Source organism: Stenella coeruleoalba (assembly GCF_951394435.1).
Source record: "Stenella coeruleoalba genome assembly, chromosome: 8".
Classification (NCBI taxonomy): Eukaryota; Metazoa; Chordata; class Mammalia; order Artiodactyla; family Delphinidae; genus Stenella; species Stenella coeruleoalba.
Window position 1 is genome coordinate 89,599,984 of NC_137154.1, and position 26,303 is coordinate 89,626,286.

The window sequence follows — 26,303 nt, forward strand, 5'->3', positions numbered from 1 at the left end:
GTCCAGGTATGGCAAGGTGCCTGGTGTCCTTCAAGCAAAAGGAGACATTTAGAAGACTTCAGACTGCTGTGGGAGTGCTCTCAGTACTACAGTTTATAAATGGAGGGATCATATGTCTGATGAAGCAGTTCCTCTCCTATATGGTCTTTATTCCTACTGAACTCAGCTGTGACTTTTTCTCCCAAGGGCAGTTTGGAAGTGCATCAGGAGAAATGTGGTCTTCCCTCTTTACCCAATCAGTGGAAGGCACTGACCCCCTCTGAGCACCAGTGAATAAACTCTGATAACTAGAGCTAGACTTGGTCTCACCTTTCCCTTAGACGTTTGCTGGGGACAACCTCCTCCATGAAAATTCTATGTGTTTAGGATCTCTAGTCCTTGTTGGACCACATATCTGAGGCTCTGGATCATTAAAAATGCAATTTAAAAAAAAGGGCCTTTTTTTTTTTTTTTTCTTCTCAGAACTGGTGGAATCATATTCAGGTCAGGAACTGAAGCAGGAATGGTGTTTTTGAAATAAAGACTTTCAAATAGTTGGGCTGTTTGCTGCTGTAACCAGAGTCATTGAGAAAAGAAGATCAGCATCTGCAGGGGTGGCCAGGGAACACTGTGTGTTCAGCAGCAGGAAGCCAAACAAGGTGGCCCCAGTGGGTTCTCTCTGAAGGCACTCTGGGACCAGACTGGACCAAGAGCCTGAGGCCCAGCTCTGCCCTAGTCATGTTTATGACCTCAGACTGACCAGCTCCCTTCTCTGGGTCAGGACCTTTGACTTGCTATTTCCTTGGAGACTGGACAGTTGATTTGCTTGCCCAGCACCCATTCCCCCTGTTGTACAAATCACACCTCAGTCTTCCTTGGGGAACCACTCCTCCCCATGCGTGGACCACATGATTTAGATGGAGCTGATTTTTTTGTTTGTTTGCGGTACGTGGGCCTCTCACTGTTGTGGCCTCTCCCGTTGTGGAGCACAGGCTCCGGACATGCAGGCTCAGCGGCCATGGCTCACGGGCCCAGCCGCTCCGCGGCATGTGGGATCTTCCCGGACCGGGGCACGAACCCGTGTCCCCTGCATCGGCAGGCGGAATCTCAACCACTGCGCCACCAAGGAAGCCCTAGATGGAGCTGATTTTAACCCTGGTTCCAGAGATGGGTGTGGAATGTAAGCCAATCATAGCATTGTACATCCCTTTCATCATAGTGATTGGTTCAGAGGTGGTCATGTGACCTGAAGAGGGCCAATCAGAGCTCAGCCCAGACATGGGGAACAAAGGAAAGAGAGGAGCACTTACCTTCACTGAGGTTGCTCAGAGGACTAGGACCCGAGTTTGGAGCTGTGCTGGTGGAGATTTTACCATCCTTGAGAAGGCCTTCACTGAGAATGGAGTCAGCATAGAGGAAAGCAGAACCAACAGATGGAGTTAAAGAGAGCCCTGACATCATTGTTGGAGCCCCAGATCCAGCTGTGCCTGAGGTTATCACTGGGCTTCCCAGTTATGTGAGATAACAAGTCCCCCTTTTGCTTCAGCCAGTTTGAATTGTCACTGTTACCAAAAGAGCACTTATCGATACCCTCCACCTGATTCCCCTTGTCCCCTTTACCTTGATTAAGATCTACTTACCCTAAAAGTGTCAGTGTAAATGTTATGTGCTCCTGCAGCTTGGCCCTGGGGTGTGGGCAGAAGTGGAAACTGTAACAGGAGGAGGAGCTCACTGGGAAAAGAGAGGACCCTGGAGAAATGTCAGAGGGACCCCAAAAGTCAGCCTCTACCCCTGAGCTTCACCTTTCCATTTCTTCATTCCTTTCTTCACTGTCAGATATGACTTGAGCTCCCTCCAAGCTATATGCCATGTGCTGAGAACACAGCAGTGAACAAGACACACCACAATTCCTGTCCAGGAGCTTACATTCTACTAGTCTATTTGAGGTTTGACGTTTAAGAGTTGTGTTCTTCACAATCACCTAAACCAATTGGTGAACAAACAAAATCTTTTTTTGGTTTCTTTTAGTGTGCCCAAAGTAGTCTAATTTTCCAAATCTTAAAAAGAGGAAGAAAGACCTTTACTAAACAGCAAGGAAACAAAAAAGAAACACAATACAAGAAGCATGAAATCAGTCGCATCTTAGAAGTTCTTCTCTTCTTCAGCGCCAGCAAGCTTCCAGCACTTCCTATTGTACTGTTACCTACCTGGGTTCTTGGACTCTTTAATCAAGAGGAATTGATAAGAGGCCACATGAGGAATTCAGGCAAGGCTTTACTGGGGCCCCTGCTGCAGCATGAGAGAGTAAGAACAAGCAACAGTTGCCCTACTAGCTCGATCCCTCAAACAGGGTGAGGGTAGAGATGGATCTGTGTGTCGGGCGGGAGGCGTGGCTCGGGTGGTCTGCCCATCCCCTTGGTGGTGCCGTGTGCAGAGATCACGCGCAGTACCCTGCTTTTGCTCCGGGCACCTCGGCACCTTGGAAGGGCAGTTGGGTTTGGCCTTTCTGTATCTTGTTCATGACTTGCCCCAACTGCGCAGGCACACAGTTTTTTTAGTCCCTTATAGTTTCTTCGTACTCTGTTGCTCGAGGAGATGTTTGTCCAGGTGCAAGCACTGCAGCAAAGGCCCCAGGTCCCAGCCTGTCTTGGTACAACCTGAGAAAGCCACCTTTTAGCAATTGGGTCTCTCTCTGGTCCCACTCCTCCTGGCTCCCACCAACCCTGGAAGGGCCCAGAGGAAAGAGGAGGCTGGCCGATGCCCAGGCAGAGAGTCCAGCCCCGACCATTCTCAAGGTTGACGTCTGGGGGGGGTATTTTCCATCCAGGGTCCCTGCTAAAGGGAGTCTCAGTTTCTTTCTTCACATCTCCCTGCCTGACTTGTTATTAAATTAAAAGCCTTCATATTTAAATTCAAAGCCCCTTTGTAACTCCTGGAGAAGATATTGACCGTGATCTCTTGGATCCAGGGTAGAGCTCTAAGCCTGAGGAGGCCCAGTGTAGGCCCTGGCCATGGCCAAGCGTTTCTTCTAAGCTGATGGAGGTGGCGGGGTTCTTGGGACATTTGTTTCTTATTTTGATAGGGACCCAACCAGGATCAGAAGCCCCCTAGGCTACAAAGAACCTGTGGTCATACTTATGACAATGAGAACTGTCTTTCCTGAAACACAGGCTTTCCATTTCTGCCTTCTTGACACTTAAAATAGTTTTTATCAAAAGCCGTTCTAAGGGGAGCCTGGTGTTTTATATCAGGGGGAAAGAATGGAAATCCTGCCAAATCCAGAAACGCTTGTACTCCATCCTTGGTTTATCCCATTCTCACTCCTGCTTCTGTACTCATTTTGGTCCTAAGAGGGGCTCTTCTTCTGAAGAAATAAGACCATCAGCCTGGGTAGGAACAAACCCAGCAGACACATATGCCAGCCCCTCGCCGTCAGGCCCTCCTGACTAGCAGCAGGCCAGGTGGGGACATCCTGTGGCCCCCGTGAAGCCGTGCTGGTGCCCCTGGCTTTGCAGCCCAGCCCATACCTGATGCCTGCACATCTCAACTGCTGGACCACAGTCTCACAAGCCTCGGTGAGGTATGCTGAATAGAGAGAGCACTGAAATAATTCTGAGAATGGTAAGTGGATCTTTTTTCTGGCTTTCTCTGAATGACTATTTCAAATGTGGTTTATCAGATGTAATTCTGGTTTTATCCAGAAGTACCAGCTTACCTGACCAAATCACCTGGGTGAGAGTATTGAGTTTTAGAAGGAACTGGATGGCTTCCTCCCACCATCCTCTCCTGCCTCAGACATTTTAACACAGTGGCCTTTGCTCTCCCTCTTTAGGACTTCTGAGTGTCTGTGGGGGGGCCAGGTATTTTCCAGGCTTTCCGTGGTAAATGTTAGATTACTCACTCTCTTTCCGCTGTAATGGAAAGATTTTTCTTCTGAGAATGTAATGTTGCCTGGAAATAACAAGGAGAAAAAGGAGGAGGAGGGGGAGGGGAAATGAGAGGAGGATGAAGAAGATAGAAGGAAATTAGAGGATGAGGTGGAGGAAGAGGGCTTTACAGGCACTGTTAAAACTTTTTGTTTTGAGATAATTATAGATAAACATGCAATTGTAAGAAATAATGCAGAGATCCCTTGCACCTTTCACCAAGCGAATGGTAACACCTTACATAACTATAGCACAATATCACAACCAGGAAATTGAAATGATACAATCCACAAATCTTATTCAAAATTTCACCAGTTTTAATGCACTCGTGTGTGTGTGTGTGTGTGTGTGTGTGTGTGTGTGTGTGTGTGTTGAGTTCATTGCAGTTTTATCACTTGTGTAATTCTTGTGACCACCACTACTGTCAAGATACAGACAGTACCTTGTGCTGCCCTTTTCTAGCCACGTCCACTCCACCCCCCACCTCTGACAACCACTAATCTGTTCTCTATCTCTAGAAATTTGTCATTCCAAAAATCTAATATAAATGTAATCTTTTGAGATTGGCTTTACTCACTCAACAGAATTCCCTGGAGATTCATCACGTTGTTATGTGCATCGCTAGTTCCTTCTTTTTTATTGCTGAGTAGTGTTCCGCAGTGTCCATATCCCAGTTTGTTTAACATTCACCTGTTGAAGGATATCTAGGCTGTTTTCAGATTTCAGCTACTCCAAATAAATTTGCTATGAAAATTGAGGTTAAGGTTTTTGTGTGAACATACGTTTTCGTTTCTCTAGGACAGATGCCCAACGTGCTTTTGCTAGCTTGTATGGTAACTGTATGTTTAGTTTTATAACAAACTTCTAGAGTGGCTGCACAATTTTCCATTCCCACCAGCAACATGTCAGTGATCCTCACTTGCATTTGGTGATGTCTTTTTTTAATTTGAGTCAATCTCATAGGTGTGTAGTGATGCAGTTTGCATTTCCTTAATGGCTAATGTTAACATCGTTTCATGCACTTATTAGCCATTGTTACTGAATGCAAGTTCATGCACCTGACACACAGTGAGGCTAAACAAACCAAAACGTCGAAGGGTGGAGCAGAGAAAGGTTTATTGGAGGGCCACGCAAGGAGATGGGTGGCTCATGCCCAAAAAACCCCAAACTCCCTGAAAGTTTTCAGCAAAGCATTTGTTTTTTACATCTTTACTGGAGTGTAATTGCTTTTCAATGTTGTAATGTTTGTGTTGGTTTCTGCTGTATAACAAAGTGAATCAGCTATACGTATACATATATCCCCATATCCCTTCCCTCTCGCGTCTCCCTCCCACCCTCCCTATCCCACCCCTCTAGGTGGTCACAAAGCATCGAGCTGATGTCCCTGTGCTATGCAGCTGCTTCCCACTAGTCATCTATTTTACATTTGGTAGTGTATGTATGTCCATGCCACTCTCTCACTTACCCTTCCCCCTCCCTGTGTCCTCAAGTCCATTCTCTACATCTGCATCTTTATTCCTGTCCTGCCCCTGCCCCTAGGTTCTTCAGAACCTTTTTTTTTTTTTTTTTTAGATTCCATATATATGTGTTAGCATACGGTATTTGTTTTTCTTCAGTCTGTATGACGGACTCTAGGTCCATCCACCTCACTACAAATAACTCAATTTCGTTTCTTTTTATGGCTGAGTAATATTGCATTGTACATATGTGCCACACCTTCTTTATCCATTCATCTGTCGATGGACACATAGGCTGCTTCCATGTCCTGGCTACTGTAAATAGTCAGCAAAGCATATTTAAAGGCCAGATGAGGGAGGGGCATGGTGGTTTGTTGCACACTTCTTGGTGTAGGAATCCTTTGTTCTTGCAGCTGTCCACCTAGGTCAGGTCACAATGTTCCTGTAAACATCCAACAAGACAAATGTTATTCTCTGTTCTGCACTTTTTATCTCTATTTGAATGGAAAAGTGTTATACCCTTAAACGTCAGAGACTTGAGAATGGGCTATCCTGTATATTTCAGTCTACAGGCAACATTCTAAACTTGAAGCAAAAGCAATAGAATACAAACATTACAGTAAAAGAAACAGACCTAATGTGGAGTCTGGTTTGTTCTTCCCTATCCCACCATCTGTATATCCTCTTCATTGAAATGTCTGTTCATGTCTTTTCTCCATTTTCTAATGGGATAGCTTTTTTGTTTGTTTGTTTTTACTGCTGCATTTGGAGGGTTCCTTAGATATCTAGAAAATTAGCACTTAGTCAAATACGTGCTTTGCAAATATTTTCTCTTCATCTGCAGTTTGACATTTCATCCTCATCCCAGGATCTTTCACACTGTGAAACTTTTTAATTCTGAGTAAGTTCAATTTCTCAACTCTTCCTTTTGTGGGTTCTGCTTTTGGTGTTAAGCCTAAGAACTTTTTGCCTAAGCCTAGGTTCAGATTCTTTTTTCTAAAAGTTTTATAGTTTTACATTTTACATTTAAGTCAATGATCCATTTTGAGATAATTTTTTGATAATGTGAGGTTGAGGTTGGTTCATGTTTTTGCCTATGGGTGTCCTTTTAGGTATATTTTTAAAAGGTTAATCCTTTCAGCAACCATCTGAAATGAGTATTGTATTATATTATCATCCCATTTCATAGACGGAGGAACCTAGAGAGATTTGGTAAAGTGACCAAGGCCCGACTGCTGACAGGTGGTAGGAAAGAAGCCATGGTTTGAAAGCAGGTCTACCTGACTCACATGCTCTTGCAGTTAAGCCCTGCTGCCACCGCCTCATTCCTTCCCTTTCTTTCTGGGAGAGCCTTCCTTCCTGGGCAGGTGTCCCGGTTTCTTGAACACATTCCTTCATCTTGACTAACCTTGCCCTCACCTCGGTTCATGGGCTACCAGACATTGGAGCCTGCCACAACTCATCCAGGTGTCCTGTGACATGTTTGCAGGGTGGAGAATGGGGACAGATTGGGGAACCTCCCTGTAGGCAAAGAGCTTGTCATTCTGGTCTGGGGAAAGGCTCATACTGGATTTCAGCATCTTTCAAAGTATTGCAGAGCTGCACTCCCAACTCACTGGTCTGGGGGTGGCAGGCCCTCCCCCAGAACAATCAGACACCAAAATTCATTTAATAATTCTGAGTCCAGAAAATTTTCATCCCTGATCTGCCAAAGTAAAATATATTGATAGAGCCAACAGGAAGGACTCGGAGCATCTTGGAGCAAAATTCCTATGGTTAGAACATGTTCCTTGCTCTTTCTGGTGGGACTGGATCATGGTCAGACTACCCTAGTAGCTCATTTCCATTCATCGCACCCATCCCCGTTCATGGGTAGGAGGGCAGTGAATGCGGAGCTTTCCTCTCCAGCTCTCTGCTCTCCACCCACTGGCTGTGGACTTCCTAGGCAGGCAGGACCTAGTAACTTCTGCATTCAGACCACTGGGGGAAAAAATCAGCAGTCTATAGGTTGTCGTTGTTCTTTCCCAGGTCCCTAGGTACCACCCTACCTCTTAATGAGGGATCCAGGAACTCTTTGCCTCTGTGACTTTACATTCAGAAAGAGCCCCTCCCCTTACTTCTCTCAGAGTTTTTCCAAAGACTACCAGGCTTTTGTCCTGGCCCTCTTTAGAGAGCCCAGCTACAGATATGTATCTATTTTGTAGTTATAGGTACATGCACGTATCTATCTTGCCAGATTCTTCAAACGCCTCGGAGGTGCCTGATCCCTCAGCTTGGCTGTTTCAACAGATAGGTCAACAGTAACACATGCCAGGTCCTTTGTGTCCTTCCGCCCACCCTGTAAAGAAATGAAGAAGAGTTTTCTTCGGGATTCTGACACCTGCCTTGAGCCCTGCGTATCTCCTCCCACAGGGATGATTCCCCGGCACTCCCGTGATGGTCTCTGCAGAGGGCCAATGGCAGATTCTGGTTTCTTGCTCTCCCTAGAGAGCCACTTCAAGTGTAACTGCTCCAAGTGTAACTGGTCCAATTTCCTTGATGGATTCAGGCCATTTGACCCTGGTATTTCCCCCAGTGGCCTAGACAGATCATGTTGAGGGTCAGAGATCAACCTTCCTTAGGTCCCATGGGCCACCTTCCCAATCTCCATGCTCACCCACCCAGCAGAAGCTGAGACGCATTCTCCTTGGTCTCCTGATCTCCTTGACAATAATATCCTCTGTCATCTTCCAAGCTTCCCTGGGGGAGGGTCTGAGACTTGTTGGGAGTAGGCAGGGCTGCTCCAGGGGCAGTAAGTTCTGTCGGGCCCTGTCTTGCTCCAGCCAAAGCAAGCCAGGGCCTCCCTCTGACATTGTCTTTGGGGGTATGTCTCCTGCTCTGGAACAGTTTCCATCGCCTCCACCCTCTTCCAAGGAGCACGACCCCCTTCCCTCCTTTTCCCCCATATCCTTTAAAGGCTCCTGTTATGCCCAACCCTTTCCACAGGGACCAAACAGACCTGGGTTTGAATCTCAACTCCCACTTACTAGTTATGTGGCCATTCACTACTTACTGTCTTCAAGCCTGGTCCCCCCATCCCTCACAAATGGGGAGATATTAACCTCATGCTGTTGTTGTGGATTTAAACAAGATCATATCTATAAAGTTTGTACAGCAGGTAAAGGAACTACTGACCTTGGAACAAAGTTAAGGCTCAATAGTGGCACTGTCTCCGGGCCAATCTTCAGTTTTCACTCTGCCCACCAGAATTCATCCTGGGGAAGGCGGGTAAATTGTTATGGGAAGCGCAAGTGCCCCAACTCCCACATGGGGTCCCTGCTCACCTATCATGGCCATGCTGCTCCCCAGGAGTCTGGCAGGAGTCAGGATATAGGGCTCTACAGGTTAGGGCCAAAGGCAAGGCATGTCCTCCTCTGGTAGGCAGGCTCCTCAAACTTGAGGATGGTCACCTGGGGGTTCCCTGTGGACTTTGGCTCACCTGCCCAGCTGCAGGTGAGAAGTGACCTACCCTCCACTGCTCTGTGACAGTTCCTTTAGCAGCACCTGCCCTGGAATGGCCCTGGGAAAGCCACCTGTTCAAGCACTTATAATTTTCTCTGTTCTGGGGAGTCTCTCAGGTGAGCGGGCAAGTCCATGGACCCAAAACCCAGAGATACCCCGCGCCCCGCCCAGGTTCAGCACCAGGAAGCTTTCCTGTATCCTCACCTGTATCCCCAGACAAGGACCAAGAGACCTCCCACAGTGGATGCCAGGAAAGAGGAAGGAAGTAGGGAGTTCGGAGAAAGGAAGGGGAGGCCACCCAGATGTGCTTCCGCAGGACACCTCCCTTCCCTCTGCCATTGGCTAACTTTACCCACCAGGACAGCTTCACATCTGTCCAGAAGCCACGTTTGCCTCTGCAGGTGCATCTTCTCCCCTCCTGCCCCAAGTCTCCGCACTGAGCCCTTGACCAGATTCCTCCACAGCCCCACCCTGCTCTGTGTTCGTCTCCTCCCAGGCTGCCCCAGTCATGCTCCAGCTGCTCCCTGAGCCTCATCTCTGGCCCCTGGCAACAAGCCACCCCAGTAACTGGGCTAAGGAGTTCACCTCCCCCATGGTCAACCCCAGACCCAGCACTCATCCCTCTCAGGTCGGGGCCAAAAGCAGTGCCGAGAAGGGGAGCTCCCGCCTCTCACCCCATGGGTCCTGCTGACCCCTCTTGGCGACCTTCTGCATGCAGAGACTGACTGGCAAAGAAACAAAAAAGCCGTCAACAACAAAGGAAGCGCTAAGTCAGCCAAGCCAGCTGATCCAGACCAGAGAATCCGCCTTACAACGTTTTACTCTAGACTTGCTGTGGAGGCGTGGGTTCCAGGCCCCCAGCTCTACAATGGAGACCCCTGGCAGGGCCCCGAACCTTTTATAAAGCCTCAGGACTTACAAGTTGAATGAATAAATGAATCTACTTCCGCGTAGAGTTAGGTCCAAATCAAAGGGGGCCAACTGCTCCGGCCAGACTCCTGTTTCTAATTTCAGGACACCTTCCACTCCCAGCACCTACCCAGCACCTACTCAGGCCGAGACTGAGGAAGGATACTGGGGCGGGGCAGAGTCTTTTGGGGTGCTGCGCAGAGACGAACCCTCTTTCCGGTCCGCGCCCCCATCGCTGCCCGCGGCCTCAGGGCTCAGGCTGGCTTTCCCCGCCCTCGCAGGGCTGAACCAGTTCCTCCCCGCTGGCAACCCCACCCTCCTGGAACCTGTCTCGCAGGAAGCGGAGGGTGCAGCCCGGCCGGCCGGGAGCGCGCGGGGCTTGGAGGGCCCGGGCCGTGCCGACCCCATGGCCGCGGGCGTGGAGCAGCGGCTGGGCGGCCTCCCCGTCTTCACCCGCGACGACTTCGAGGGCACCTGGCGCCCAGTGGCGAGCGGCGGCTTCAGCCAGGTGTTCCAGGCGCGGCACAAGCGCTGGCGGACCGAGTACGCCATCAAGTGCTCCCGCTGCCTCCAGCCTGACACCATCAGGTACCCGCCTGCCTACCCCCTCCTTTTGCGGAGGAAAACCCGAGGCCCGGGGAGCTCCCGAGGGAGGGGCGGCCGGGTTGAGGCTGAGGACTGTTCTCTCCACTTTTCTAAACTCTGTCCTGTGGCCTGAGCTCCCCAGGCACAGCCCTGTCTGTTTCTGGCTCTGAAATAAACTTGGCTCTGTTTGTGGAATCAAACCTATGTGTGAAATCCACAGAGGTCAGAGGTGAGCAGGAACTACCCTCCAAATACGCCTTCGTTCCATTCAACCTCCCAAACTGGTCCCGCCTGCTTCTTTCCAGCCTCACCTTCCTTCCAGGTGTCGGCTTGGTGATGACTGCTCTGGATGACCCTCTGCCACCCTCCTACCCACCCCCTAACTCGCAGCGCAGGCAGGGCCGGGCTTGCTCAGAGCCTGTGGCACTCGGCTCAGTGATGCTCAGTGACCTGGGGGGAATCACAGGTTCCACACCAGGGGCAACTCTTGTCTGGTGTGGTCCCAGCCCAGCCCGTGCAGGCTGATGGGGGCTTGCAGGGGGTGGTGGTGTAGGCTGCCCAGCCTGCTGGCCTGAGAGCCTGTCCAGCCCTCACACCGGCACTGCCAGCAGGTCAATCCTGGAATGCTGCTGTCTCCGTCCTTGTTTTTGTCTCTGGCTTCTCCCAGGTCCCATTATACGTACTATGACCACTCCCTGGCAGGCCTCCTTTTCCCTCTTACTACCTCTTTCCCATTGCTTCCACCCATCTCTGCCTTCCCATTGCTTCAACCCATCTTTGCTGGTACTGGCTGTGCCCTCGCCCCTCGTGCAGCCATGGAGACTCTGGGATGTGAAGTGTGAGATGATAACCATGTCCTCCTCCCAAGCCTCCTGGGACATCACCTAGAGCGCCTTGGGGGTGCAGGGAGCAACTCCTATTGGCATCTTTCCTGGTCATTCTCTGTGGTCACTAGGCAAGCTCCCAAGACACAGCCTCCGGTCCCCCACACCCAAGTCCCTTCTCTCACTCCCAGACGCCCACCTGCTTAATGAATAAGGGCAAAGTGAGATAGCCCCAGACTCACCCACCTTCCTCCCTCAACATCCTGGTTTGGGAGTAGAGTCAGGTTATTCTAGGATCTATTCAAATCATTTACAGCCTTTGAAGCATTGACAAGACTACTCATGAGACATTGACAGTAACTCCCATCTCAATTCCCTTCCCAATTCCAGGAATCCTTGGGTGGAAAGGGCTAAGGGATTTACGGTAATCAATGCCTGCCACGTGTGGAGTGCTATACGAGGAGTTTCATGAGTATGACTTCACTGAATCCTCCTTCCATCATCTCATTCATTTGTCCTCCTGATGAATGTTTGTTGCTCACCTACTATGTGCCAGGCTCTGTGCTGGACCCTGAGATATAATGATGAATGTCACAGATATAACCCTCTAAATATTCTCCTGGAGCTTGCAGATAGGGGAGAAGAGACATTAATCAGATAACCCCACGTGCAAATGTAAGCGTGCTGCTGTGAGAGGTGTAAGAAAGGAGAGAGTTGTGGTTCCATGAAAGCTTATTGTTGGAGTTTGAGATCAGAAAAGGCTTCTCTGAGGAAGATACACTTGAGCTGAAATATGAAAGATGAGTCTGAGTTAAGTGGGTGAAGAGAGGAAAGCTTTCCATGTTGAGTTTAAGGTGCCTTTAAACAAGCAAGAAGAACTGTCAGGTAGACTCCAGAGTAAAGCTGTGAGCTAACAGTATTAAAATTTGTGAATCATTTGTTATAGGTGTATTTGAAGCTAGGACGTAGATGACATTCACTCATTCTAAGCACTAAGTGAACAAAACAAAGTCTCTGCCCTGGTGGAGTTTATAATCTAATGAAGGAAGACAGAAAACTAACAAACAAACAAATATTTTTATCTATATCCCTTACAAACCACCTGACATTTTCTTTGATTAAAATACCTAAGGAGAGTTGAGTAGTCTGATCTTCCAAAAAAAATTTTTGATCTTCCAATAAATAGTAATTTGTGGGCTTTTTTGCCCAAAATGTTAAGATTTTATTTACCAAGCTTCTTTGTTGCACAGAAAGGAAAAATGCTGTTACAATCTCAGTGTCAGTGGTAGCCACACATGGCTGACTTACCAATCGCAGCTCTCCACCCTACGACAGAGTTTCTTACACGAAACTCTGACAATGCTTATAATTTTGTCGTCACCTATAAATTTGTTATAATGCTTGGTGGTAGATTTCCGAGAGGGACTAAATGGGTGAAGGCAGAATGTCACAGGAACTCTTCTTTGGTTCTTTGCGTGGGTGGGTGTCCTAGGGTTTGTATCACAGCTACCTTAAAAGAAAAGCTACCAACTCCATTTGAGCAGTCCAGCCAATACGGAACTCAAGAACAGATAAAGCAAGGTAGGGTTTTTGTGCAGGTTGTTTGGAGTCTTTCCTTCAGCTTTCCTAGTTTCTTCCTCCCCTTCATCCTCCTCATTTTCTTCATTTATCACCTTCTCCGTCACATCCAGATTCTCCCCTCCCTTCACTTCATCCCCTTCCCCTTCTGCATCTTCCTGTTCACCATCAGACTCTGCCTTCTCACTGTTTTTCTCCTCTTCCTGTGGGCATCTTCTCCTCCTTCATTCTCTTCTGGGGGGATAAGGATTGATGGAGCAGGGTTGCTATTTTCTATAGGCTTGAAATCCTTCCTAATTAAGTACTATTTGAGAATAGAGATTTGAAGCAAAGAAAGAGCAAACCATGTGGCTCTCTCAGGCTCTCTTAGTGTTCTAGGCAGAGGGACGAGCAAATGCAAAAGGTCCTGAGGAGGGAACAAGCTTGACATGGTGGGGCAGGTCATAGAGGGCTTTGTAAGCCATTGTAAGAACTTTAACTTTTATTCTGCATGAGAAGAGAGCCACTGGACAGTCCTGAGCAGAGCAGTGACATGCTCTGACTGACATTTTAAAAGTACCACTCTGGCTGCTGGTGGAGGGGAAGAGAGAGAAGCAAAGGCACCAGTTAGGAGGCTTGGGCCAAGATGCCAATGGATAGAGGTGGTCACCAGTGGTCAGATTCTTGCTATATTTTGAAGGTAGAGCTGACGGAATGTGCTGAGGGGCAGCTTGTGGGAAGGAGAGGAAGAGAGGAGTCCAGGATAAGCAAGATCTTTGAGGGCTAGAGGGATGGAGGCCCCGTTCACTGAGATGGAGAAGGCTGAGGGAGGAGCGGGTTTGAGGGGAGAATCAAGAGTTCAGCTTTAGACACGTAAAGTGTCGAATACCCAGTTGGAGATGCTGAGATTGCCTAGAGACAGAGTACGGAATAAGAAGAGGAAAGAAGAGGGCCTGGGACTGGGCCTAATGATCAGGTCACACAATAGGAGCCCGCAAAGTAGGCACTGACCCTACACTGAGAACGAGAAAATTGCTTGTAGGCTCCAGCAACATGGGGGTCATCGGTGACTAGCAACAGCCTGTCAGTGAGGTATTAAGACCAGAAACCAGATGAAAGGGGATGGGGGGAGATGAAGAAAAGAGAAAGACAACAGGTGTAGCAAACACTTTCAAGAAGTCGGGGTGTCCAGGGGAGTTGTGCAAGTTACTGTTGTTCCCATTTTACAGTTAAGAAACTGAGGCCCAGAGAGTTTGCTTGTTCAAGTTCATACAGAGAATAAGGTGAAATTGGGATTCGAAAGCAGGGCAACGCGATCCCAGATCCCTTGCTTTTTCCACTTCATGACAGGTGTCTTCTCAGTTCTTGTGACTTCAAAAGTACAAGAGGAGACAGATAAAAGAAAAAATATTGCAGAGGTTTGAGGGGAGAGTCCTTGAACAGTAGAGCAGTAAAGACAAGAACGGCAGAAACCAGGACTAGCCAACCTGTCCAGATGCGAGGGAGAGCAGGTGCTTTTCCCTGGAGGAGAGGAGTCTCTAGCTGGTTTCCCAGGGAGGCCCTGTGAGCACATTTCCAGCAGCCTCTGACTGCAGTGCCAGTGCAGCTTTGCAAATACTCTGCTTTTTAAAGATGTCATTTCTCCTTAATCTTCATCCCCGCAATCCCAGAACAATTTATAACAATTTGCATATTTGCTGTTTTGTGGCACGTACAGTGAAAAGAGTGAAAAGTTTGCAAATGCTTATTTTGTAAGGCTTTCCTTTAAGTATTGACTTCTGTTCAGTTCAACAAAGATGCCTTGTGCTGTACGTGGCCATGTGCTGTGGGGAGTACCAAGATGAAAACTTATACTTCATCTCCAAAATGGAATCCCATGCAGCCATTACCGCGCTTGCTTTGAGAGAATAACGATGCAGGAAGTGCTCCGCTACACCAACAGGGAAAAGCAGATCGCAGAACAGCCCACGCTATGTGATGGCAAGAGGGAGTGGAGGAGAAAGGAGTGACAGGGAGGGAGAAAAGGAGAGACGTTCCTTGAAATGTATTGTAAAAGGATACGCTAAATTATTAACAGAGGCCAACTCTAGAGGGTTGGGTTACTGATGATTTAATTATTATTACTATTTTTATTATTACTTTTTGGCTGTGCCATGAGGCTTGCAGGATCTTAGTTCCCCGACTAGGGATCGAACCCAGGCCCCACAGTGAAAGCACTGAGTCCTAACCACTGGACCGCCAGGGAATTCCCTAATTTTCTTTTCTATTCCCTAGATGTTCTACAAGGTATATATATTACTTTCACCATCAAAAAGTCAATAAATGATATATTTTTTCAATATTTTTTATTGAGATATAGTTGATGTACAATGTTGTGTTAATTTCTGCTGTACAGCAAAGTGATTCAGTTATACATATATATATACATATATATATACATTATTTTTTTAATATTCCTTTCCATTATGGTTTATCATAGGATATTGAATATAGTTCTCTGTGCTATACAGTAGGATCTTGTTGTTTATCTGTTCTCTATATAAAAGCTTACATCTGCTAACCCCACCTCCCACTCCATCCCTCCCCCAACTCCCTGCCCCTTGGCAATCGCCAGTCTGTTCTCTGTGTCCTTGATTCTGTTTCATAGATAGGTTCATTTGTGTCATATTTTAGATTCCACATATAAATGATATCATATGGTATTTGTCTTTCTCTTTCTGACTTACTTCATTTAGTATAATAATCTCTAGTTGTATCCATGTTGCTACACATGTGGCATTATTTCATTTTTTATGGCTGAGTAGTATTCCATTGCATATATGTTCCATATCTTCTTTATCCACTCATCTGTCGATGGGCATTTAGGTTGTTTCCATGTCTTGGCTATTGTGAATAGTGCTGCTATGAACATAGGGGTACATGTATCTTTTTGAGTTACAGCTTTGTCTGGATAATGCCGAGGAGTGGGATTGCTGGATCACACGGTAGCTCTATGTTTAGTTTTCTGTTTTCCATAGTGGCTGCACCAATTTACATTCCCACCAAAAGTGTAGGAGTGTTCCCTTTTTTCCACATCCTCTCCAGGATTTGTTATTTGTAGCCTTTTTAACGATGGCCATTCTGACCATTGTGAGGTGGTTCCTCAATAAATCATATTTTAAGAGAGAAGCAGGAGGCATAATTTTGGTCCTCCACAGGCTTGCGATCTCCTAGGGGAGGTAGACATATAGAAGTGGCCAGAATAAATGGCAGGCTTTTTGTGGCCACGTCTGTAGAATGGGCTGGCTCCTGCATTTGCAGACCCCTTTACTTCCTGTCTTGTTGCATCTGGGCCCTAATCTGTGCATCCACTGGGCATCATCTCGTGTCTCTCTTTCCCCCTCCATTACCTTGCAAGCTCCCAAGGCATCTCTGGGTCTGCACAGCCTGGTATCAAGTCTAGTTTGTGTGTCCTGCTAGTTGCTCTTGTAATTAAAGGGTCAGCTCCTTCCGTCTCTCGCTCCTGTCCCTCCATAGCTCTGATGTGAATTGCCTCATTGAAGAAGCAACCAAGATGGAGAAGATCAAGTTTCAGTACATCGTGTCCATCTACGGGGTATGCGAGCAGCCCCTGGGTGTTGTGATGGAGTTCATGGCCAACGGCTCCCTGGAGAAGATGCTGCCCACTCACAGCCTCTGCTGGCAGCTCAAGTTCCGCATCGTCCATGAGACCGGCTTGGCCATGAACTTCCTCCACAGCATGAACCCACCACTTCTCCACCTGGACCTCAAGCCAGGCAACATCCTCCTGGACAGCCACATGCATGTCAAGGTAAGGACCCTAGTGAACCCCTCTGCCCCCTTTCACTCCAGAGCCTTCTCCAGATGAACAGGATTATTTACTGCCTGTCAAGAGTTTTTGTGGTTGTTCTTGTTGTTTTTAATATTTATTTATTTGGCTGCACCAGGTCTTCGTTGCGGCATATGGGACCTTTAGTTGCAGCATACGGGATCTTTAGTTGCGGCATGCAGGAGCTTTTTAGTTGCGGCATGCATGTGGGATCTAGTTCCCTGACCAGGGATCGAACCTGGGCTCCCCGCATTGGAAGTGTGGAGTCTTAGCCACTGGACCACCAGGGGAGTCCCCTGTCAAGAGTTTTAAGCAGCTCCCTTTATGGATAAATGCTGAAGGCAGGGATCACACCTAAAACAGATAGATGCACAATGAAATTTGGTGCATGAAACTGGGTATCAGGACGTTTGCAAAACCCCTCTTTGAATGCCAGTCTTCCATTTCTAATGTGGGTAGAATAATCTCTATCCCATTCTTTGCTTCAAGTGAGAATGTGTGTACATGAGATGTTCTTAAGAAAGGTCATGATGGCCATTTTTTCAGGTCCTAAAACACGCCCCGCTTTCATTTCTGCCCCAGGACCTTTGCACATGCTGTTTCCACTGCCAGGAGCAGTGTTCCCCCACTCCCTCTTTATCCAGTAAAGGCCTACACATCTTTCAGGTCTCAGCTTAAACAGCACCTACTCAGGGAGGTTTTCCCTGATCCACCCCCATGGGCCCCTGTTATATACCCTTACCGTACCTCTCTTTTTATACTGCTAACCCCAATTGTAAGTATATAGTCATTTGTGAAACTATTTCATTAGCGACTATACCCCCTATTTGAATAACCACTTAGGAGAGTAATGGGCGCGAGGCTTTCATCATTCTTATCTGCTGCCTGACCCTCAGTATCCAGCCTGGTTGGCACTCTGAATTGTCAGTTTATTGATGTATGAATGAATCAATGGATGGAAGCAACGTCAGAGATAAACATACATGGTGTCAATGCTTCAGGGCCCGTGAAAGTTGGATGAACAGAAGCTCACCGAAGACGCCACTTTATCCACAGTCCCTTGGGGTAATGGCCACACCTTCCAAGTACTTACCATGTGCCGGGCACTGTTCTAAGTGCCTTTTGTATATTTCCTTATTTAATCCTCATGATAGCACTGTGAGTTAAGTACTTATCTTGTTTCCCTTTTATAGATGAGGAAATGGAGTTTCTGAGAAAATAAGTAACTTGTTCAAGGTCACCCTGTGGTACATGGCAGTGCTGGGAGAAAGCTTATGGTCTCAGCGGCTACACTACAGTGGCAGTGAAGATAGTGGGAGGGATGAGAAACTCAGGCAGTTTTCTAGAGGCAAGACTGTATTTCCCCCCATCCCCATCCGGGCTTCCTCCCAGGTGTCAGACTTCGGCCTGTCCAAGTGGTTGGAACAGTCGGCCTGGATGCAGTACATCAAGAGGTCAGCTCTGCAGGGCACCCTCAGCTACATCCCCCCTGAGATGTTCCCGGAGAGCAACAAGGGTCCAGGTCCCAAATACGATGTGTACAGGTGAGAGGGAGGCTGGGCTCCAGGCCACATACCCAGGACGTAGCTTGTGGTCAACGCCCTGCCTGGACCCCAAGACCCAAAGGGCAGGACAAGGATGAGGCCTGGCCCCTCCCTGCCCACGTGGGAGGAGGAGGGATGCGGGGGGATTCTGGCTGGAGAGGCATTGCCTAGGTTTTTGTGGTCCATGGGGCCCCCCTGCTGGATGTCCGAGACGCCACTCAGGGGGCGCTTTCCCCCATCTGCAGCTTCGGGATTGTCATCTGGGAGATCCTCACTCAGAAGAAACCGTATTCAGGTAGCACGCGACAGGGGCACTGTCAGATGGGGTCCCGGAAGGGACTGGGAGGCTGGGGGTTCGTGGGGGCAGGGGCAGGCGGCAGGTTTTTCTTGGGGACTGTGTTGCTCTTTAAGGGTTCCCGTCCTCTCACCCTCCTTCCTTCCTCCCCCTACTTTCTAGAGCTCACATGACGGTGAAAGAAAGGGCAACCCTCAGCCCAGGCCATACTCTCTGCCTCTAGTTCCTTTGCTTCAAAGTGCTCTTTCCTGTTTCTCTCACCCCCAACCCTGCCACCCAGGTGTCCGGCAAATAGATTGTCAGGTAATTTGGATAATCCAGCAAAGTTCAAAATCAGAGCCTGTAACTAGGCCTGCTGGTCAGTCCTGCCATCTTTGGACAGCAAGAGCCCGCAGTGAGGGGCCATGGCCGGTCTCGGCCTGGGAGGGGTTGGAGCTGGACCAGAGACCCAGCTGCTCCAATCGGAGCCTCAAGTCAGCCTGCAATCTAGTTATTAACTTACTGTGCATGTATGGGGCCCCTGCTGTGTGCACCACCCTGTCAGGATCCTCAGAGCCCCCATCCCCTGCCCATCCCCTCTGGCCCTGCCTCAGTACCCGCATAGCCTGGGCCCCCTCTCACAGGCTTCAACATGATGACCATTATGGTGCGAGTGGCCGCAGGCCTGCGGCCCTCCCTGCAGCCTGTCTCTGATGAGTGGCCGGCGGAGGCCCAGCATATGGTGGACCTGATGAGGCGCTGTTGGGACCAGGACCCCAAGAAGAGGCCCTGCTTTCCAGGTTCTCATCAGCCTGATGTACACAGGGATGAGGGAGATGGGTGGGGCTGGGGGGGCCCACGGGCCAGGAGCGGTGGTTGAAGCCCCGGGCCACTCCTGAGAGCTCTGCAGGGAGGGCCCTGCGTGGCACTAGGGCAGACTCTGTACCACAGTGCGGTGTTGGCAGGGGGTGGGAGGGTGGGGGGTGTGGATGGCAGAGGGCCGGTGGCAGCTGAGGACTGCGGTCTGGTCTCTTTGGGTTAATGTGTAACCTTATGGGAGGTAGAATAGAAAACCTTCATTGCTGGAAGGCATCTGGGCCCGGCTCTGTTGCTTCTGAGGCTCCAGTTAGCCTGCGTCCTCTCAGGCTGCAGCGTCCTCATTGGTAAAATGTTCCCAGACCATGAGATCACAGGCGGGATGGGTCTTGCGGTCATCCACTCCTTTAGGAACTATGCAAACGTATGCACGTGTGTAAGCGTGAGCATCTTAGCAATGCTTTATGGAACCGGTCTGACCCTCCAAAAGGGCCAGGGACTTGCCAAACGTGGCCCCACTGAGCCAAGGCAGGACCCTAGCTTGCCGGCCTTCTGGTGCGCATGTGTGGATGCCCCTGAGCCCAGGGATGGGTTTTGGGAGGGGGGACGTGGGACATATTAGGGTATTTAAAATGGGGAAGAACTGCAGCCCAGCCTGTCACTTTCTTTTGCTTTTTTTGGAGCAGACATCACAGTGGAGACAGACACGCTGCTGTCCCTGCTCCAGAGTCCTGTGGCTGACCCAGAGAGCGAGGCCCTGGCCAGGAAGGTGTCCTGCACAGCGTGTCTGCGCTGGCCCCGGGAGGTGAGTGCGTGTGGGGCGGGCCTGGTCTCCGGCAGGCGCTGAGGATACACGCACAGGTCCCTCCTCGTGAGGCTGCCTGGCTGAGGGGCAGGTGGGGACCGGAGCCAGTGCACGCTCTGCTGGCCAAGCCGGGCAGCCACTCGGGGACACCTTTTCTTAAGTTGCTCGAAGATGCTCTAAGGGCTGGTGGTAGCCGTGGCTCAGAGCCTCTGAGAAGGACGTGCCATCCCTCACATGCGTGACATTAAACAGAGCCTGTCCTGCAGAGGGAGACCTCGGCTCTCCCAGGCTCTCACCCGCTATGGGTCAGCGTCATCCTGGCTCTGCTGTCCTTTCCCTCACCTGGGAACCAGCTGTGTGCTTCCGTGGGGCTCTAGGCTGAACCCACAGGGCCGCCCTGCCTTCCCTGTGGCCCAAGGGGAAGTCAAGGCCCTGGGCCACCTCTTCCTGGCAGGGCCGCCTCTGCTCGGGGATTTCCCCTAGACACAGCTGGTGGCAGGGATGAGAGAGGAGGGGGGTCTCCTAGGACAGGGTGGAATGTGAGTCCTGACAGGTGAAGGGAGGAGTGGAGGCCGGCATAGGCCAGAACTGCCCTGATCCTCTGATCCGCCCCCTGTCTTCTGGTTCTCCCTCCCCAGGTCAGTGAGGAGATCAGCCAGGAGCTAACAGACAGCGGTGAGTCCAGAGTGTGCAGCTGGAACCAGAGAACCCACAGCGTAGGAGAAAGTGGACTCAAACCATATCCTGTCCCCGCTTCCCCCCAAGGCCTGTCACAAATCAGGAGTCCGGGTTCCCTTTCCTGGCACCCGGCCCTGTGCTCCAGAAATGCACATGCCCCCGGGGGCCTGGCTCTGCTTCCCCTTCAAGTCTGTGTCCTTTTGAGGCCGGACTCCTCCCTTCCTGGCCGGGGAGGAGCACTGGTTTTCAACTCCAGTTGCATATTAGAATTATTTGGGGAATGAAAAAGTATACGATGCCTGAGCCACCCTAGAATAATTTAATCAGAATCTCTGGGGGTTTGGGCTGAGCAGTGATTTTCATTTGTTTGTTTTTTTTGTTTTGGAAATTGTTGCTTTTAATTCTAATACACCACTGGGTAGAGCAGGAGGAAGTGGGTCCTTAATGGCTCAGCAGGAGTTCAGATCTCGTAGCTCAGCTGCAAATTTATCTCCAATTTGCATTTATTTACTTTGTGCCAAGCACTGCTGGGGGAGTTCTTACCTACATGATATGATTTGTCCTCCCAGTGGTAGCATGAGGTTGGGCATTGTTCGTGTCCCCTTATGGATCAGGAGCTGGAAACTCAAAGAGGCAGAGAACACGTGATGCCAAGAGGTAGAGTCAGGATTTGCACCCCGGCCTCTTTCTGCCTCATCCTTACGGGAAGAGCTGCCAGAGTCAGTTCTCTAGGGCAGTGGAGCCTGCATAGAGATCCGGGATGCCGGGAAAGACATTGCCCTCACTCCTATGTCTTTGTTCCTGGCTGGTACTTCCAGGAGGCGGGGGGATGGCCGAGATGACCTCTGGACAGGTCAGAGGTCCTCTTCTCAATCTCACCTTCCTCCCAGCAGACTCAGGAGACTACTTGAAGCGGGTCCTGACTCTCTCAGACGGCGAGAGCCTGGTCCTGCGTGATGAGCAGCTGCGCATCCCTGAGAACAAGGTCACTGCCCTCCACTTCCTGGTGGCTCAGGGCCGCCTGGAGCGGGTGAGGCTTCTGCTGGCCCAGGAGGTTGATGTGGACTGCCAGACGGCCTGCGGCTACACTCCCCTCCTCGTCGCCACCCAGGACCAGCACCCCGACCTCTGTGCCCTGCTCCTGAAGCACGGTGCCGACGCCAACCTGGTGGACGAGGACGGCTGGGCCCCGCTGCACTTCGCAGCCCAGAATGGGGACGACCGCACTGCCCGCCTCCTCCTGGACCACGGGGCCCGTGTGGATGCCCAGGAGCACGGGGGGTGGACCCCGCTCCACCTGGCTGTACAGAACAACTTTGAGAATGTGGCACGGCTTCTGGTCTCCCGTCAGGCTGACCCCAACCTGCAGGAGGCTGAGGGCAAGACCCCTCTCCACGTGGCCGCCTACTTTGGCCATGTCAGCCTGGTCAAGCTACTAACAGGGCAGGGGGCCAAGCTGGATGCTCGGCAGAGAAACCTGAGGACACCGCTGCACCTGGCGGTGGAGCGAGGCAAAGTGAGGGCCATCCAACACCTATTAAAGAGTGGGGCGGCCGCTGATGCCCTTGACCAGAGAGGCTACAGCCCACTGCACATCGCCACTGCCAGGGGCAAGCACCTTGTTGGCAAGATGCTGCTCAGGTACGGCGCCAGCCTCGAGCTGCCGACCCACCAGGGCTGGACGCCCCTGCATCTAGCAGCCTACAAGGGCCACCTGGAGATCATCCACCTGCTGGCCGAGAGCCACGCAGACGTGGGGGCTCCCGGAGGCATGAACTGGACCCCCCTGCACCTGGCCGCCCGTCATGGGGCAGAGGTGGTGGTGTCCGCACTGCTGCAGTGTGGGGCTGACCCCAATGCTCCCGAGCAGTCAGGCTGGACGCCCCTCCACCTGGCGGTCCAGAGGGGGGCCTTCCTGAGCGTCATCAACCTCCTGGAGCACCATGCAGACGTCCACGCCCGCAACAAGGTGGGCTGGACGCCTGCCCACCTGGCCGCCCTCAAGGGCAACATGGCCATCCTCAGGGTGCTGGTCAAGGCCGGTGCCCAGCTGGACACCCAGGACGGGGTAGGCTGCACACCCCTGCAGCTGGCCCTCTGGAGCTAAAAGCAGGGCACTGTCGCCTTCCTCGAGGGCAAGGAGCCCTCACTGGCCATTCTGGCCGGGGCTGAGCCTGGAGCCCAGACGGAAGTTTAGACCACCTGCAGTCTCCTTACCTGTAAGGAAGAGAGGTTGGTGCAAGTGACGCTGGGCTTCTGGCAGGGCCCCTTCCCTGTCCTTGCCAGCTGCCCCTTACACCTTGAGAGGAGACGGGAACCTGGTCCTCTGGGTGGTGGAGGGATGGGGAGAGGAACACTGAGGTTGTAGCTGGGGAAGGGGCCCCCGGCTCAGAGATCTCCTTTCAGCCCTTCCTCCACGTGTGTCTCTAGCCAACTCTCAGCCTCTTCCTCCTGTACCTGGACCCAAGCCCCGAAGTGAGTTCCCTCTTTATTCCCAAGGTTCCTGCCACCTTTAACCCCTTGCCCCTGAGTCCACAGGGGCCCTTGCATCCTAGAACTCTCTCTGAAGAAGGAGGGAGGCACAGAGGAGAGGGAAGTGTTCCCTCCCAGCTCACGTCTGTGTGACTTGGCCCCTTTCTCCGGGCGCGGTCAGGACAACCAGACACCCGTGCTCTGTGCAAGGGCAGGAGCTGAAATTTCGGAGGGATTTTCCACTTCCAGTTGAAAGCCCCAGCCAGGAGCCTGTTGCTGCACCGACCACCTTCCTGGCGGCTCTGGTCCCAGGGCCCGGGTCTGCCGTACAATCTCTTGCGGGGAAGGAAGGGTCTGCTCCAACCGCCCACGAGTGATCCTACGTGGGACGCTTGGTCCCTGGTCCCCCGCCTCACCCTTCACCCTTTGCTGTGTGGCCGGTTTCAAAGCTGACCATCATAAAGCTGTGGACCTGAGTCCCCGCCTCAGAGGTGGACTGACCCGTGGCGCAGGCCGGCTGTGGGGGCTGGTCTGGCGTGTGCGTGTGCGCGTGTGCGGTGCGGTGTGTATATGATCGTGCGTGAGTTCCCGCTGGGGAGGAGGCGGGGGCAGACGTGGGGAGGGGGGCGGTGGTGATGCCACCTGGAGGGGAGGTGTCTGGGCTTGGTGTGGAGCTTGCCGGGCAGGGACTTCCTCGGCAACGGCTCAGGGACCTCTGTCCTGCCCCCATCAGCTGGCCTGGCCTGGTCTGCGAGTTGCAGGGCAGGTTGCGGCAGGCCTGGGATTGCTCAGACTAGCCTTGTGTGACCAGTCCTGGGCTCAGCGGCCAGCAGCTTCTCCCTCCTCTCTGGCTGTGCTGGGGCTGGCCCACCGTTGGGAGGGGACAGGGCGGGACTGCAGGTGGGAGCAGGGCAGGTGCCCTAAGGGTCCTCTACGTCTCCTCTCTCCCTCTTCACACTGCTGGAGCAGCCCCTCCAACCCAAGGATATTGTGTAATTGTCAGAGAAGAGGAATCTTCTGCCCCAGCCACTGGCCAGCTCCAACCCCAGCCAACCCGCAGGCTTGCCTTTGAGTGTCAGCCTCATGGGCTGAGTGTGGGACCACCAGTCACCAGCGTCACGTGGGCGTGGGGTAAGAGAGGCGGAGCAGAAGACACCTGTCGCCCCACGGACATGCTGAGTGCGAGTCCGTTCTAGCAGAGCTGGCGGCACAGGTCTCCCATCCTGTGGTCTCTGGGCTGTGGTACCAGCCTCATGGACACTTCACCAAGCCACAGACTACAGCCCCCACAGAGAGTCCTGAGAGCAGCTCTGAATGAGGTTGTGCCCTAGATCAAAGGCTGTAAATCAGGCCTGCACATCAGGATCTCCTGGGTGAGGTGCGGCAGGGTTTTTAAAGTACCCGGCCCTCCCCTTGACCAGTTAAACCAGAATCCCCAGGGCAGGATCCTGGTATCAGCTGGAGAGCAGCCAGGGCTGAGGACCACCACCAGGGGGCGTCCCGTGGTTTCTTGCTGGGCCCTTAGCATCGCCATGAAGACAGTCACCAGCCGGCAGCCTGGGTGGTGGTCTTTTCCCCTCCTGGTTGGATGAGTGGAGACTCCTGAGGGCCGGGGCAAGGCTCACTCAGAGGACTGCTTCATGTCCCTGCTCCCTGCTAGCTGCCTGGGCCATTCTCTTTCTCGCTGAGACTAAGCCTCGGGCAAAACCTGTAGTTAAACGTGCCCCTGGGAGTTCTGTCTGTCCTAGAACGGCTGGCGCAGGAAAAGGAAAGGCAGAGGGCACAGCGCTGGTTGCTTCTCCTCACACCCTGAGGTCTGAGTCTAGCTCCAAGGCGAGGATTCTGCACGAGCCAGAGAAGGGGCGTGGGGCTGCCTGTTCAAAGCCAGGCGAGCTCGGAACAACTCGTGCGAATGTCAGGAGTGAACCACGGAAGGACAATGGTGTCTGGCTTATCCTGGTGGGAAGAGTTTGAGGGAAGACTTTGAAGAATGCAGTTAGAAAAAGTAAATGATTTTTTTTTTTCTTGCACCTGTGGTCCTGTAAATGGCAGAGGTCCCATGGAGATGCACATGGGACCATGCCTAGGATTCATTTCAACTCTGATGATCCCAGGGTCTAAGCAGAGATCCTCAGACCCCTGCTTTCTCTACTCCCTTCCTCCAAGAGATAACTGAGGTCACAATTTCAGGCCAGCTCCAGCCAACACAGCCCTATCATTGCTTTTCATCACCACCTTCTCCCTTCCCAAGCCACCCCTAGCCAGACACAGACCCTACAGACACACACAACATCTACCCTGAGTCCCATTTCAACAGAGCTGCCTTCTAGAGGTTTCCTAGGGAGGTTTAGAATTGGATTTTAGTAAGGCCTTTGCAATTCCCAAGGAGAGGATCTCGCTTGAATTTCGAACCTGTTTAGGGGAGATTGGGGTAGACGAGGATGCGAACCCCTAATTTCCTACTGGACGTTTGCACGTGAAGATCCTATAGACCCTTAAACTCAGTGTCCCAAACTGAACCTCCCCGTCCCCTCCCAAGCCTGCTCCTGGTTCTTCTTAGCTGAGGGGACTCCTAACCCAGGAGTCTTTCCGGACCAGCACTGTCCAACAGAACTTTCTGGGAGGACAGAACCCTTCCACATCTGCCTTTAACTCCATGTGCTGCTGAGCACTTCAAATGTGGCTGATGCAACTGAGGAACCCATTTTTTTTTTTTTTTTTTTTTTTTTGCGGTACGTGGGCCTCTCACCGCTGTGGCCTCTCCCGTTGCAGAGCACAGGCTCCGGACGACGCGCAGGCTCAGCGGCCATGGCTCACGGGCCCAGCCACTCCGCGGCATGTGGGATCTTCCCGGACGGGGCACAAACCCGCGTCCCCTGCAACGGCAGGCGGACTCAACCACTGCGCCACCAGGGAAGCCCAGGGACCCAATTTTTAATTTCAACAAGTTAAATTTAAGCAGCTACAGGTGGCTGGTGAACAGGCAGCGCAGTCTACACTCTTCCTCTCCATCTCCCCCCATTCAATCAGTCACCCAGCTGAGTGGGGTTCATCAGGAAGGGCTTTCCGGAAGCTGCAATGTTAGAGGAGGACAAGGGCATAGCAGACGAGGGGCAAGACCTGGACTAGGTGGGAGAGGCCAGGGCA

General features: G+C 51.4%; 1 protein-coding gene and 1 long non-coding RNA gene across 2 annotated transcripts; one reads left to right on the forward strand and one right to left on the reverse strand.

Moving 5' to 3' along the window:
* Positions 1–5,464: 5,464 nt before the first annotated feature.
* LOC307190210 lies at positions 5,465–9,915 on the reverse strand. Its single transcript, XR_013829443.1, has 3 exons — positions 9,783–9,915; positions 8,537–8,616; positions 5,465–5,804 (listed from the first exon to the last, which is right to left on the reverse strand). It is a non-coding gene; the product is annotated as an uncharacterized lncRNA (long non-coding RNA).
* Positions 9,916–10,177: 262 nt separating this feature from the next.
* On the forward strand, positions 10,178–23,559 carry ANKK1 (ankyrin repeat and kinase domain containing 1). Its single transcript, XM_079929266.1, has 8 exons — positions 10,178–10,360; positions 16,255–16,549; positions 17,960–18,111; positions 18,357–18,406; positions 19,030–19,185; positions 19,888–20,006; positions 20,645–20,681; positions 21,578–23,559. The coding sequence occupies exons 1-8, from the start codon at positions 10,179–10,181 to the stop codon at positions 22,789–22,791; spliced, it is 2,205 nt and encodes a 734-aa protein (XP_079785392.1). The 5' UTR covers position 10,178; the 3' UTR covers positions 22,792–23,559.
* The last annotated feature ends 2,744 nt before the right edge of the window (positions 23,560–26,303 follow it).